This window comes from Garra rufa, chromosome 13, assembly GCF_049309525.1.
Source record: "Garra rufa chromosome 13, GarRuf1.0, whole genome shotgun sequence".
Classification (NCBI taxonomy): Eukaryota; Metazoa; Chordata; class Actinopteri; order Cypriniformes; family Cyprinidae; genus Garra; species Garra rufa.
The window spans coordinates 32,576,367-32,593,343 of record NC_133373.1 but is presented as its reverse complement, the minus strand read 5'-3'; the positions used below and the strand labels follow the sequence as shown (position 1 = coordinate 32,593,343).

The 16,977-nt window shown below is 33.2% G+C and overlaps 1 protein-coding gene across 6 annotated transcripts in view; it reads left to right on the top strand.

Moving 5' to 3' along the window:
* The window catches only part of enah (ENAH actin regulator), a 132,794-nt gene that overhangs the window by 25,201 nt on the left and 90,616 nt on the right, over positions 1-16,977 (top strand). The window contains exon 1 of one of the 6 annotated variants that reach the window (XM_073853151.1): positions 1,241-1,361. The exons of 1 other annotated variant lie outside the window; for it this stretch is intronic. In XM_073853151.1, the coding sequence (XP_073709252.1) occupies positions 1,348-1,361 (14 nt within the window). In that variant the 5' untranslated portion in view covers positions 1,241-1,347. Of the gene's footprint in view, positions 1-1,240; positions 1,362-13,897; positions 14,221-16,977 lie in introns of those variants that run through there. 4 more of the 6 variants (XM_073853155.1, XM_073853150.1, XM_073853153.1 and 1 more) reach the window with 4 other exon arrangements.

The window sequence follows — 16,977 nt, the reverse complement described above, 5'->3', positions numbered from 1 at the left end:
TAGTAGTAGTAGTACTATCAATACATTAAGTAAAATAATTCTGTCACAATTTCTTCAAATTAAACAAATTTTATTTCGGCGGGTTGCTATGAATCTTTTGTGATTATTTAAGTTTATGTTTGTATGAAGTGTTAGTTTTTCTCATTTTCCATATCGCATTTTGATTTAAGTGTACTGACTTTGATTTATTCATCAATTTTGTCAAATTCCAATCCATTACATTATTATACAATATACAATTCCATTTCAGTCCGATTCAACTTCCTGTGTTGCCATTTAAATTCCAACTTCTGAGAGCCCATTCTTAAAGGGATCCCAAAAATTCTGTCATTAATTAGTCACCCTCATGTCGTTTCATGCCTGTAAAACCTTTATTTCTTAAATTAAGATATTTCTGATGAAATCCGAGAGCTTTCTGGCACTGCATAGACAGCAATGCAACTGCCACGTTCAAGGCCCAGAAAGGTAGTAAGGACATTGTTAAAATAGTCCATGTGACATCAGTGGTTGAACTGTAATTGTATGCAGCTATGAGAATACATTTTGTGCACTAAGAAAACAAAAATAACAACTTTATTCAACAATTTATTCTCTTCCGTGTCAGTCTTCAGCATCTAAGTCTTTATTTTTGTTTTTGTTGTGCACAAAACATATTCTTGGATTTAATTAAAAACGTACTAATTTGTGTTTAGTAGACAAATGGTCTTATGGGTTTGGAACGACTTGAGGGTAAGTAATTTTTGGCTGAACTACCCCTTTAATTTTGCGTCACCCTTGTTACAACAGGAGATTTCAGATGTGAAACCTAAACCCTAAAAGTCTTAAACTTGACCAAGACCTATTATGACGTATTCAGCCTTAATAGCACATTAATTTCAAAGCTTGTCGTTTGCAGCCCTCTTGTGATCTTCATGCAAGCATAACTTTTTAACTACCAGTCATCATTCATGCTTGTTAGACTTAGTATATCATCCCATCTGGGTTTGATTTAATAGACAGTAAATGTCACTGCTCTACTGCCCCAGTTGGGAAACAAATGTGAGACGTGGGGCTGAAGAGAAAAAAAAAAAAAAAAAAATCAGTGAGCTCATGGCACTCTTCAGTCAGCAGGTTTATTTTGGGGAGAGGGGGCATTCTTGAGGGGACTGCCCAGCCTGCCTGATTTAGCCCTGAGGGAGGGGTCCTAACAGCGAAGCTTGTTCCAGCCTCGTCTCTGAGTCCCACAGACCCGTCAGGCGTCTGACAGCTTCGAGGACACCTCAGGCTCACAGGAATCTTAGGAGAAAACTTTGGAGGAGAACAGGAGTAGGAAGACTCTATGCGGGTGGAGGTTTGGAACACGCAGCAATGACACGTGACGTGTAAGTCGCCAAGAAAGTGGTCGGTTGAGGCCCCTAAGATCTAGTTGGACATGTAGAAGATTTATTGTAAATGAATTTTGGATATTTCTGTATCATGAACATATGGAAAAGTAATCATCCTTGATGTCTTTTCTGATAACTAATCTTGGTGTTCTCTGAAGTCTGAGTAAAAATAGAGACTATAAACTGTACCCTCCGGCTTAGGTTGGAACTTGAGGTAAAAGTGGCTTGAGGTTATTATCACAACAGCAAGTGAATATTAAACTCAACCACCTTATGTTGAAGTTAGGATGAATGAAGGGGCTAACCCAATTATTTTGAGCCCATGGGCGTAAAGCACCAAATAGAGTTATTATCAATGCGTGCCACAGTTACAGTAGCTTATACAGTAAGAACAGTAATAATATTTGGATCTGTGAATGATTTGGAGTAATTTTAAAATATCTACCTTTCTTACTACAGTAGTTATTGTGGGTAATGTTTGTCCTTACAAGTGTAATAAATCAATCGATTTTAATAGTATTCATGGTGTTTCTCCTATCATAGCCAGCTGGGTTTTGATGTTTTTGCTGAACTGTACTCCTCTGTTCAACAAAAAATTTGCAACTCACCAGTATATGCATGTATCCTTAACAGATGGGGAGTGATGTGGCTTTTTTATTTTTTCTCAGTCTATGTAAATTAGCTCAGCAGTGTACAGTCGTGGCCAAAAGTTTTGAGAATTACATAAATATTGGAAATTGGAAAAGTTGCTGCTTAAGTTTTTATAATAGCAATTTGCATATACTCCAGAATGTTATGAAGAGTGATCAGATGAACTGCATAGTCCTTCTTTGCCATGAAAATCAACTTAATCCCGAAAAAAAACTTTCCACTGCATTTCATTGCTGTCATTAAAGGACCTGCTGAGATCATTTCAGTAATCGTCTTGTTAACTCAGGTGAGAATGTTGACGAGCACAAGGCTGGAGATCATTATGTCAGGCTGATTGGGTTAGAATGGCAGACTTGACATGTTAAAAGGAGGGTGATGCTTGAAATCATTGTTCTTCCATTGTTAACCATGGTGACCTGCAAAGAAACGCGTGCAGCCATCATTGTGTTGCATAAAAATGGCTTCACAGTCGAGGATATTGTGGCTACTAAGATTGCACCTAAATCAACAATTTATAGGATCATCAAGAACTTCAAGGAAAGAGGTTCAATTCTTGTTAAGAAGGCTTCAGGGTAGGGCTGGGCGATTAATCGAAAAATAATCGAAATCGACATTCAGAACCTATAATCGTTAAAATTTTTCCAGGAAGATTATTTCAATTACTTTCCCTTTAAAAAACACAAGCGCTCCGTTCTGTTATTCCGCCGACATGTCGATGGGGAGCTTAAACAGTATTTATACAGTAAAAAGTATTTTTACAGGATATACAAGGGTAATTTTATTTAGAGGAGATACTGCTTATTTTCTACTTTTAATATGAAAAACATTGAAAATTATTTATTTTGTTTCCAATAGTGCAAGTTATTTATTTTCACTAATTTAAGAAAAATGTGACTTTTCGTTTTAAGCAATGCTTGCTTTAATTTCAGTTGTTCAACACTGATGTTCAATTAATAATCATAGATCGTAGATAGTGTGTTTCCTTCAATTATTTTAAAATCAAGTAATGCACCCTTCATCCAAAAATCTCTCGCTTGTAATATGTGAACATATTTACTGTACAAAACTTGTCAGTGAACTATGAGGGCAAAAAAATAATTATTATATAAATATAATTAAATATAATTTTATTAATAAATAAAATAATCGTTCATTAATCGTAATCGGGTTAAAATGTTCAATTAATCGAGATTTTGATTCTAAGCCAAATTGCCCAGCCCTACTTCAGGGCGTCTAAGAAAGTCCAGCAAGCGCCAGGATCGTCTCCTAAAGAGGATTCAGCTGCGGGATCGGAGTGCCACCAGTGCAGAGCTTGCTCAGGAATGGCAGCAGGCAGGTGTGAGCGCATCTGCACGTACAGTGAGGCCAAGACTTTTGGAAGATGGCCTGGTGTCAAGAAGGGCAGCAAAGAAGCCACTTCTTTCCAAAAAAAAACATCAGGGACAGATTGATCTTCTGTAAAAAGTATGGCGAATGGACTGCTGAGGACTGGGGCAAAGTCATATTCTCAGATGAAGCCTCTTTCCGATTGTTTGGGGCATCTGGAAAAAGGCTTGTCCGGAGAAGAAAAGGTGAGCGCTACCATCAGTCCTGTGTCATGCCAACAGTAAAACATCCTGAGACCATTCATGTGTGGGGTTGCTTCTCATCCAAGGGAGTGGGCTCACTCACAATTTTGCCCCAAAACACAGCCATGAATAAAGAATGGTACCAAAACACCCTCCAACAGCAACTTCTTCCAACAATCCAACAACAGTTTGGTGAAGAACAATGCATTTTCCAGCACGATGGAGCACCGTGCCATAAGGCAAAAGTGATAACTAAGTGGCTCGGGGACCAAAACGTTGAAATTTTGGGTCCATGGCCTGGAAACTCCCCAGATCTTAATCCCATTGAGAACTTGTGGTCAATCCTCAAGAGGCGGGTGGACAAACAAAAACCCACTAATTCTGACAAACTCCAAGAAGTGATTATGAAAGAATGGGTTGCTATCAGTCAGGATTTGGCCCAGAAGTTGATTGAGAGCATGCCCAGTCGAATTGCAGAGGTCCTGAAAAAGAAGGGCCAACACTGCAAATACTGACTCTTTGCATAAATGTCATGTAATTGTCAATAAAAGCCTTTGAAACGTATGATGTGCTTGTAATTATATTTCAGTACATCACAGAAACAACTGAAACAAAGATCTAAAAGCAGTTTAGCAGCAAACTTTGTGAAAACTAATATTTGTGTCATTCTCAACTTTTGGCCACGACTGTAGTTGGGGACAGGTTTTTATATCTGTACAGTATCAGTATTGTGTGATTTGTTGATTTTTTTTTTTTTTTTTTTTTTTGTCACTTAAGGTACTAAGGAACTATTTTTTGTAAAGATACTTTAAAGCAATATAGATTGTGAAAGCACTTTACAAATACAACTGGCTTGTTTTCAATTTGATGTTTGACATGACTTGTCAAAGTGGTTTCTGTAAGACAAGTCTCACAGGTCTTACATTTACAAGTGTTTACAATTCCCCTGATGCTTTCGTTTACTGTGTAATGCTGTTTGATTTCCTTATTTGCAAAATGTATTGTTTAAAATCCTGCTTAATGTATATTTTTAATTTTTTTTATATTTACTGTTGAGGTTAAAAGTTTACATACACCCTGCAGAAATATAAGGGATGCATACAAAATGCATGTTTTTTTTATTTTTTTATTTAGTGCTGACATGAATAAGATATTTCACATAAAAGACGTTTACATATAAAATAATATACAAAAGTGAATAATGTATATATCTATATATCTATATATCATTTTTTTTTAGCATTTTTGTGTATTTGAACCCTTTCCATCAATGACTATGATTTTGAGGTCCGTCTTTTTACACTGAGGACAACTGAGTTACTTGTATGCAACGATTACAGAAGTTTCAAATGCTCGCTGATGCTCCAGAAGGAAAAACGATGCATTAAGAGCCGGGGGTGAAAACTTTTGAACAGAATGAAGATGTGTAAAAAAAAATTATTTTGCCTAAGCATTGTATTTTTATTTTTTTTATTTTTTTTGTACTGCCTTTCAAGACCAAATAAGTTTAATTAACCCTGATATTCAAATTCAAGAAGTTTTTACCCCCTGGCTCTTAATGCATCATGTTACCTTCTGAAGCATCAGTGAGTGTTGGAACCTTCTGTAATAGTTGCATTGCTGGAAATGGTTTAAATACAGAAGTGCTGAAAAACCAAAGAATTTGTGGGACCTGAAAGATTTTTTTGAAGAGCAGCGGGCAGTTTAACTGTTCAGGACAAACAAGGGATTGAACAACTATCACAAAAAAAAAATAAAACACACCTGTGGATCATTCAGGTAACAACACAGTATTAAGAATCAAGTTTATCAAGTAAACTTCTGAACAGGGTCATTTTTATAAATTCAACTATTATTTTCTCTTTTGGTCTATATGTAAATGTCTTTTATGTGACTTCTTATTCAGGTCAGTACTAAATTAAAAAAACATGCATTTTGTATGATCCCTCTTATTTTGTTAAAATTTTGCAGATTCCGCAAGGTGTAAGTAAACGTTTAACTTGACCAAACTGAATGTGCTTACATGTTTTAAAATGATGCATTCTATTTTCAGGAGATTCTTGGCTTTGAGATTATATAATAGGATTCAGCTGCATTTATGTATATATGCTAACAAGGGTCTAAATATAAAACCAGTTGGTTTACTGTATAATGCAATGTGTTATGACGCAGCATGCGCTTGGCTTGTGCAGTCTTTATAGTGTGCAGAGCTGATTGAAGTGATCACTGAATAAGTCACCTGCATTCGCTTTATGTATTTGTTAGGGATATTGATGCTCTGTGTCTATGCTGCAGTAAGTCATTAGCATTTCCTTGCTTGTCCTGCTTGCTCTAATCCAGTCTCTTTCTACCCCTCGGCGTAGCTGTCGTCCCGGTGCAATCATCTGTAAGGGAACCTCAGTTAACATCTCAACACGTGACCTCTCATATTATTATTATTTTTTATTATGATGAAGTCGCAGATGCTTTACTCCATACATAAGGTGAAACCTGTGTGTTTGGGGAAGAACGGGTGAATTTGTTCAGTGCCGCATTACTTCCCTCCATTTGTTATTCTGAGGATGATGTGTGGTACTGATCTGGGGATTTTTCTGTCTGTCTGCTTCTGACAGTGTAGAGAACACAGGAGCCCTGTGGCCTTCTGCTGTTCTTTTTGCACAGAGTCTTCATTCCTCTATCTTTTTGAAGTGAAAGTGAAAATTAAGAAACAAGAACTGGTTCAGTTCTACCAAAAAAATAAATAAAAAATACTGTATGTGAGCAAAACCAGATTTGTTAGAGATAGTTCACCCAAAAATTATTTACTCACCCTCATGTTGTTTCAAACCTGTGAGACCTTCGTTCATCTTCTGAATACAAATTAAGATATTTTTGAAGAAATTCGAGAGCTTTCTGGCCCTGCATAGACTGCAACGCAACTGACACGTTCAAGGCCCAGAAAGGCAGTGTTGTTTTCGTCAACGATGACGATGACGAAATCATTTCGTTGACGCCACTTTTTTTCATGACGATAACGAGACGATGACGAGATAAAAATGGCTCGTTGATGATTAAAACATGACGAGACGTGTGTGAGTTTTCGTTGACGAGAATAGACGAAAATGTTAGTGGGTGGTCCGTCAGACATTTAAAATGCATGACATTTCCGCTTATTGTGCATGCCAATTAAAACTTAAAAAGTATCTGACGCTATGGCAAGCCGTTTTAGCATTAAATACTCTTTGCTATACTAGTATGGCAAGCCGTTTTAGCATTCCATCCTTTTTTGTCTTTTATGTTCTAAAACATTCCTTCATTATTGTAATTATTGGTGAAAATAGTCGATCCGGAAGCTCACATTGTGTTGAACTATAGATCTGCTATTTTCAGAACTTATAAGTGACACTACCCAATAGCAAAATACTTACTGACCTACATTAATTTGTTAAAAGACTACTTTTTTCCCTTTTTTTGACTAAAACTAGACTAAAACCTTTTTGACTTTTCGTCGACTAAAACTAGACTAAAACCTTTTTGACTTTTCGTCGACTAAAATTGGACTAAAACTATCACATATAGAAGTGACTAAAATTTGACTAAAACTAAGAAGCATTTTAGTCCAAAAGACTAAGACTAAGACTAAATCTAAGATGGTTGTCAAAAACAACACTGCAGAAAGGTAGTAACAATGATATCTTAATTTGTGTTCTAAAGATGAATGAAGGTCTTACATGCTTGGAACGTCATGAGGGTGAGTAATAAATGACAGAATGTTCATTTTTTTTCAACTATTCCTTTAACTGATATTTAAAATGTTGGTATTTATTTGAATACAAGATAACACAAAATGTTTGCAGGGCATGACAAAATTTGAACCTCTTGCCCAACGGGGCTCTGCTAAACATGCAAACTCAACATGATGAATCATTATGACGTCTTGGCTTAGTAGTGATCATATATGGTCATTTGTTGGTGAACTCTTAACCTTTTGTTAGCTTTTGCCCATAAGTGTTGGTATGAAGAAACTCTGCCGTCAGCACTTTTCTAAGATCTGTTTAGTCTAAGGGCAGATGAGTTGTATCCTCACTACTTGAGATGATTCATAATCTTTCTACTGCTAGGGATAAATCATGACATCAAAACCAGAATCAATGCTTGATGGCTGTTGTAGCATTGCGTAAAAATGTTTATCATGTGACATTGAGATGGTTAGAGTGTTGTTTGATATCCTACTTGGAGCCAGACCCTAGCAGTCAGTCAGTCTGTCTATCTGTCTGTCTTTCTCCGCTGTCACATGTATTAGAATTTAGCCGCATGCTGGGAGGTTGTTGCTAGGGGCAGGATAGAGTGCTTGCATATGTAAAGGTAAAGGCATTCACATGGTTTTCCATTACAGATTTGAGCAGCGCAAGATTTGGTTCTCAAGTAAAGAGGTTAAAATACATTGATTCATCATGCATCTGAAAAAAAAATATTTATTTTTAATTACTTAATTAATACCCAACTATTACAGAAGGTTCAAATGCATACTGATGCTCCAGAAGAAAAAAACATGCATTAAGCACGGGGTGAAAACTTTTAGAATTTGAAGATCAGGGTAAATTTGACTTATTTTGTCTTCTGGGAAACATACAAGTATCTTCTGTAGCCTCTGAAGGGCAGTACTAAATGAAAAAATATGATATTTAGGCAAAATAAGAAAAATTTACACATCTCATTCTGTTCAAAAGTTTTCACCCCCTGCTCTTAATGCATAGTTTTTCCTTCTGGAGCATCAGCGAGCATTTAAACCTTCTGTAATAGTTGCATATGAGTCTCTAAGTTGTCCTCAGTGTGAAAAGAGAGTTCTCAAAATGATAGGCATTGGTTTTACAGCATTTTTGTGTATTTGAACCCTTTCCAACAAAGAATTGGTTGGCCCTGAAGGATTTTTCTGAAGAACAGCGGGCAGTTTAACTGTTCAGGATAAACAAGGGACTCATGAACAACTATCACTAAACAAAAAAAAAAAAAAAAAACAAACAGCTGTGGATCATTCAGATAACAACGTAGTATTAAGAATCAAGTGTATGATAACTTTTGAACAGGGTCATTTTTATAAATTCAGCTATTTTCTCTTGTGGACTGTATGTAAACATCTTTCATGTGAAATATCTTATTCAGGTCAGTACTAAATAAACAATAACATGAGTTTTGTATGATCCCTTTTATATTTTGGTAAAAATAACATTTTTGCTGATTCTGAAAGGGGGATGTAAACTTTTGACTTCAAATGTTGACTACTGTACTAAATAACAGCCAAGTAATAGCTCACATCTTAAGATAAAACTAACATGTTATTATTTTGGAGCCTTATTTTAATTGTCCATATTTAAATCTGATTAATCACTATGAGTTTGATAAAAGGAGGAAGAGAAAAGAGGACACTCACATAGTGTCATATAGTAATTTTCGGAAAGGGACAAGCCTAGACTGGCTCTATGGCTGTTTCGCCACCGTCTGCAGAGGCAAAAAGCTTGAAACGGCAGTGCCAGGCCTCCTGTGGACATGAGGTTTATAAGCAGAGGTGTTGCATGCATCCTCCCATGCACCATGTGTTCCTTCGATGCCGGGCTCAAGGTTTCACACTCTCAGCCTGACCCGACTGCACCACCCACTCACGGGAACCTGGTGCTTCCAGGTGGCTCTCTCAGCGCCTGACAAGCATGGGATGTTGCACGCCAACTGCGGTCTACGTGAGACTCCAAAGGTCTACGTTTGCTGTTAAAATCGGTAGCGTGTTGGCCTACTGCTCTCAGAGCCATATTAGCTAATTGATTCCTGTGTAATTGCGCTGCTCTCTGAATGTGAGAGTCTGTGTGAGTGTGCTTGACTTGCACATTTGCTTGGGTGCAATAACACTCAGTGGGCTGAAAATATTTTCATATGGAAATGTAGTGAAGTGTAGTATATAGTATAGTATAATAAAGCTACAAAACGATTAGTCACGATTAATCGATTCAAAATAAGTTTGCGTACTGTATGTGTGTACTGTGTATATTTATTATGTAATACACACACATGCATGTGCTGTATATAATAAGGAAAAATATGTTAGATTTATGTAAAATATTTGTTTTTATATAATAAATTATAATTAATAAAAATAATAGTAATTAAATGATGATTTTATATTATTATTATTATTACAAAAAGTTGCTGTTTATAAAAAAATGCTGATTAATAATAATAATAATAATAATAATAATGTCAATAATACTTTAGTAATAGTAGTAATAAAAATAGAAATATAATTTATTATTATTATTATTATTATTATTATTATTATTATTATCACTACAGAAATGTTTATAATAATAATGCTGATTAATATTATTATTATTAATAATAATAATAATAATAATAATAATGGCAATAATACTTTTGTAAAAATAACAATGGTAAGAAATTAAATGAAAATAAATAAAATAAGTTATTGTTGCATTTTATTAAAACAATTATAATTATAATACTTATTAATAATAATAACAATAATAACAAAAATAATGTCAGTGATACTTTAGTAATAGTAATAAAAATATAAATATAATATAATACATTTTTATTATTATTATTATTATTATTATCATTACAAAATTGTTATTGTTGCTGTTGTTATTATAATAATAATAATAATAATAATAATAATAATAATAATAATAATAATATTAATGGCAATAATACTTTAGTAATGGTAGTAATAAAAATAACAATGGTAATAAATTAAATGTTTTTTTAAATGTTGCTGTTTATTAAAACAATAATAATAATTAAATATAATACTTATTTTTAATAATGTCAATAATACTTTAGCAATAGTAGAATATACTATAATATGTAATATAATATAGTATAATACATTCTATTATTATCATCATTATCATTATCATTATTATTATTATTATTATTATTTTTAAACTCCACTCTCAATATTGTAATAAAGTGATTTATTATTATTATAATTATTTTAAAAAAAGTTGCAGTTGTTTATTATACAACAATATTATTAAAACAACAATAATAATATTAATAATAATAATAATGCTGATAAGTAGTAATAATAATAATATTGTCAATGATGCTTAAGTAATTGTAGTAATTGTAAGTGAGAATAACAAAAATAACAATGGTAATGATAAATTGATGATGAATAATTCACTTTTTTTTATTAATATTATTGTTAATATTATTCTTATTTTTCTGATTATTGATGTTAGTATTATGTGTTAGCATATTGTCTGTGGTATTGCAGTTGGTATTGATACTGAAAGTTTGGTATCTTGACAGCTGTGATGGGAAGCACCAAAGTCATATTGATTACTCGTGCTGTCAGTGATGGTTGATTTGGGTGGGTCCTTGACCGGCGCTGTCCTCGTCAGCGCCTTTGTGATTAATTGCAAACTTTACAGACTGGACGCTTGGAGTGTGACCGTGCATTATGATCAGGCGTCTGTGCAGGCAGCTCCACCCTTAAAAAATGACAAGGCTCTTATTCTGCACCTGACCTGTCACTCACACCCATCTGTTCCTGTGGAGACAGCCCAGACAATCGCAAACCACAGGATCTGTGCCATACACCAAACCACATGATCTCAGAGTGCATCTGTCACATGTTTCCCCAGTTTTATTTCGCTGTTCAGGGATCATGCGTCAAAAGATGTTAATCATTTAATTGATTTGACTCCATTGCTCAGTGACACTGTCGCAAGTCTCATGTTGAGCTGTTCCCGTTTAAGAACAGGGTAGCACACAGCAATGTTGTGTAGATTGATTGCTCATTTTATGGCCTTGAGCAGTTGAGACTAAGCTGAATTCAATGTTCTGGTCAAATCGTTCCCTAGTTCTTAAAGGTCCACTACCTTACAAAATTGTTTCAGTTTAAAGGGATGTTATTGTACCACTGTAAGCGTTTGATACCATAGTACTTTTTAGTTACAATACTGTCTTTCTCAAGATCTATGCTAGTATATGAACTAGGGCTGGGTAAAAATAATGATTTCTCGTTTTGAATTGATTCATATTTTTACGAAAAGATATAAGTTCTTAAATCTGAAGAATTGATTAGTCTAGCCTGTTTTCAGTTAATGAACAGAACATTTTAGCGTGTCTCCCATCCAATAAATCACAATACGCTTTGTTACTTTTGATATGAAACAAAGTCTCCGTTTTTTTTTTTAATTCTGTCCATTTTATTAAAATATTTGAACAATAAATGCTGTCTCTATATAATGTGGAGTGACAGAAAATTAAATCAATTCAATTATTTAATTTATTTTAATTAGTTTATTTATTTATTATTATTATTATTAGTAGTAGTAGTAGTAGTAGTATTAATAACAGTAGTAATAATTAATTAAACATTTAATTCAATAATAATATTAATATTATTATATAACAATAGCGTATTGGCTGTGGTGTTGAAACGGCAACAATAAAATTAATAATAATAATAATAATAATAATAATAATTTTAATATCAATAATCATTTTATTTTATTACTTTTTTATTACTACTCTTACTAAAGTTTTATTGATATTATTATTATTATTATTATTATTATTATTATTATTATTCAGCGATCTTGTTGTTGTAATAAACAACAGCAACAATAACAACATTTTTATATAGTAGTAATACAAATAATAACCATCATACAATACTGACAGTGGTGTTTAAATATAATAATAATAATAATAATAATAATAATAATAATAATAATACATTTAATATTTATAAATAATAATTTAATTTATTGTTAATATTGTTATTTTTAATAATGTATACTACTACTAAAGTATTATTAACCATTATTAGTATTATTATAAACAACAGCAACAATAACAGCATTTTTATGATAATAATAATAATAATCATCATCATACTTTATTAAAATACTGACAGTGGTGTATAATACTAATACTAATCTTAATCTTATTTATAAATTTAATTTATAAATTTTTTTCTACCACTACTTAAATATTATTATTATTATTATTATTATTATTATTATTATTGTTGTTGTTGTTGTTATAATTATTATTATTATTATAAATAACAGCACTGTTGTTGTTGTTGTTATTGTTATTATTATTATTATTATTATTATTATTATTATTTATTACAATACTGACAGTGGTGTTTAACAACTACTACTACTACTACTACTACTACTACTACTACTACTACTACTACTACTACTAATAATAATAATAATAATAATAATAATCATAATAATAATAATAATAATAACAATAAATAAATAAATAAATAAATACTCATTTAATTTAGTATTGTAAAAAATAAAAGCATCACTGTTAGTAGTAGTAATAATAATAATAATCATTTACTCATTTAATAATACTAATTTAATTTATTATTAATATTGTTTTACTACTACTACTACTACTACTACTACTAAAGTATTATTGATATTAAATTATTATTATTATTATTATTCAGCATTATTAATTATTGTTGTAAAAATAAATAACAGCACTGTTAATAATGATAATAATAATAATAATCCACCATCATCATCATAAATTTTTACAGTACTGACAGTGTTTAAAAAATAGAAATTATTATTAAATTATTACTATTGTTATTATTTTTTTATTACTATGATTACTAAAGTATTATTGATTATTATTATTATTATTAATCAGCATTATTATAAATTATTTAATGCCTTAAATTAAAAATTCTTGATCTAACAATGTGCAATACATTTCTTGATTAGTATAGTATTAAATATGAAAAAAATAAAATGAATAAATACATTTTCGATCATATCGTCCAGCCCTAGACCCTAATGTTAGCTGATCAAATATAAGTCAATGTTGTAACTGACTTGAATTCTAACACATCTGGTTTAACGGCACCAACATCTGAAGGTAACTCTAGCGCCCCCTTCAATACTGCGGTTTGTTTTTGTCTAAGCACTCATATTTTGAGTACTTAAAGTACGTTTGTGACCTGAGAGGTCAGGTAAGGCCAAAAATAAGAGTTTTCTCCTTTTTGATTACCCTCAATCATTAAATATATAGCGTTCTGCATATCATGCGTTTGAACTAATGTTTAACTCATTCTGCACAGATGCCTGCACGCACATGCTGCTTCATAACAAAGCTTAGCCAGCAAGATAAATCACTATTGAAACGGAGCAGCACAGAATAAAGAGAGAAGGGTGGGGGTAGGAGAGACCAGAGCAAGGGAGAGAGAAAGACAGAGAGAGAGAGAGGCAGGGCGGGAAAAAGCCTGCTCAGTTGAGCAGTATTAACACAGCGTAGCAATTTCATCTTCCCAAACGTGATCTCCTTTAACAACTGTGAGCGCTCAAATGCCTGTTGCCAGGTTACCTTCCAGCACTGTGAAAAGCGGGATTGTGTACGCGAGCGGCATGGAGAAGCACCGCTGACTTGCGCCCATCTCTAAATAATGAATCACCAATGCATTCAGAATAGGGGGAACGCGATGAATAGGCGAGTGTGATCGGGATCGAATCCGCAGCGTCGGAGCCGGGGGAAGCCATGCAGCTCCAGTCTGCAGCACAATGCAAGGTGTCCGGCTTCATACTGAATGAAAGATGCGCCCTGTCTTCGAAAATGGAAGTCCACCGGTACGTACGAACACAGGCTTTATAGGTTCAACTGTTGCGTTGTTTAGGTTTCGTTTGTGCTTCGTCGTTGGCTGTCTGGGATTATGGGTTTAATAAAGCAATGCTCCATTGTAATTATGGAGGATGTGAGGTGCTTTAGGAAGTGTGGTGGAAATGTTTTCAGTAAGATTACAGTTTCAGTTGCTCTAATAGCTCCCTGTGGAATGGATGGGAGATGCACAAATTGGCCTATAAAACCAGTGGCAGGCTACCAACATTTGTGCTCTGCAAATTCACTCATCAAACATTGATGGCTAGTTTATCCCACCGCACAAATACTGCCTTGCAGAGCGTATCATAAGTTCGTTTTTGTCTTGAATAATTGGGCTTCGGGGCAAAGGTGTTTCCTCATTTAGCTACGATGAATGGGGTGTTTTTATAAACCATGCTGCCACTCGTTTGACAAGTATCACTTGTGACATTCTTGAGTAACTTCCATGCATGCAAAAGGTTTGCTATGAGAAGTCTGTGTTCTTTGGGTGTGAATAGCAGCTCAGCGGAGGCAAAACAGGTCGCTGTCAGCACTCACCTGCTACTTTGTTAAAAGTGAATTGCCTTGTGTATGTAAACAGCAGAATGACCTGAGGCTCTCCTCCAAAAGCCAGGTTTGCACTGTGGTGAGGTGTTGATGGTAGCTTTCTCTGGAATGAGAAGATTCTTTGGAATTCTTTGTTTGGCTGATGTTGATGTTTTGCAATACTGTGCTGGGTAAAACCTGTCGTGCTGGTCCTGTTTTATGACTGCACTATTCTTCAGATATTTATTTTTGGTTGACACTTTTGCTTTGGAAACATTCACTCCACTTTAAATGCAAAAAAACATGTATTTGTAGGTATTTATATAGTTATTATAATAATAAACTGTGTAGTAGAGGTACACAACAAGTTAAAGCACTGCGTGAAATATAGACAAACCCATCGATTGGGTTGTTTTGACCCAGCCCAACCTTCTAGGTAGTTTTATTTAACTCAACTGTTGTTTAAAAGTTACTATATGACTGGCTTAAAATGAACACGAAACATGAATTTTGTCATTTTAATTTGTAAATTAAAAATCAGACACCTAATTATTAGAGGATTCAGCAATCAAAAGTGGAACATTTATTAATAAGTAATTAAAAAAAGTTTGTTATTTAATTATTATTTATTTAACTTATAAATAAATGCTCATGTGTTGAACATACAGTCAAACAAAAATTATTCAGATACCAGATTTAATTTTTAATATTTATTTACTTGTGTGTGTGCCGGACACTATAGTTAATTAATGTAAGTGAGGATAGCAAAATAAAGTAAACTGTGACACATTATACCCAAAAATTGTTCATACAGTGGACAACCAGTAAAATTTATGGTAATTTTTGACCAAAAATTATTCAAACACTTTGACCTAAACATGTTTTGCTTAAGTTTTTTTTTCCTTAATTGTTAATGCAACCTTTTTACACCACCAGACTGAACAAAATTGAGCATTGCTTGGTAATTGGTCAACAAAGTATTGATAGTTGTGTAAATATTGTTTTTGGTTGATTGGCTTTCTATCAAAGTTATCTTCATTATCAAGATGAATTTGTTCTGACACGTTTTAACGGTTTAACTCTGAGTTCTTGTCATATTACCATTTTTTTTCAGTGAATAAACTGTGATAATATGAAAAATGTTAAAGGTGTCTGAATAAATTTTGGTTTGACTGTAATTCAACTTGTGATAATCAAGTTGAATTTGTTCTGACACAATTTAACCCTGAGTTCTTATATATAATTTTTTTAACCATTTTTTTAATCATTTTAATCATTTCAAATAAACTGATAATTTGAGATGTTGAATGTGTCTGAATACATTTGATTGTATTAAAAGTATTGTATGAAAAGTTTGATTGTATTAATAATGATGTTGTGAGGCACGTTTAGTCAATGAAGCCGGTACTTTGATTACTTTGACCGGCTTCATTGACTAAACGCGCCTCACAACATCGTGCGATTAATCGTGCAGCCCTAATTAATGTAAATTTCCAATCTATTTTGGGTTCATTTAAAGCAGAAAATATAGTAATTAAGCAATAGTTGAGTAAAATAAAACTACCTAGAAGGCTATATTTTAATAAAAAAAAAAATAAAAAAAAATTGTCTATTTTAACCAATATGTTTTTAACCCAGCATTTTTAGAGTGTTATAGTAATAGTAGTAATAATAATAATCAATAATAATAATAATAATAATTATTATTATTATATATATTTTTTAAATTATACGACACTGATAAAAATATAATATTATTTAAAATTTAAAGCTGCAGTCTGTAGTTTTTTGGCACTCTAGCAGTTAAAAAACAGAACTGCATGCGACTTGCGGAAGAACATTTATACTGCCCTCCAAAGGCAAAGTGCAGTAACTACCTGAACACTGAAACTGAGAAAAATGCCTTTAAAGTTTTTACAACAGCAAGTCAAACATGTTGACACTCTTGTTTCTCTGAACGTTTCTCTGAAACGGGACAAAATTGAACCAGGAAACTTTGCCACAAGACAAAACGGTTGTCACAAAGTCCATTTTAAGCCTTAACTCAATTTTGACCAAATGTGTAGTTACTGCGCTTTGCCTTTTGGAGGGTAGTATAGCCGGAGCTAATTCTTTCTCTTTACGTCTATGTCGAATCACGCAAGTACTGGGTTCCTACCAGAAACGTATTATGTGTACCGTAGTGATTTAGGATAAGCCCA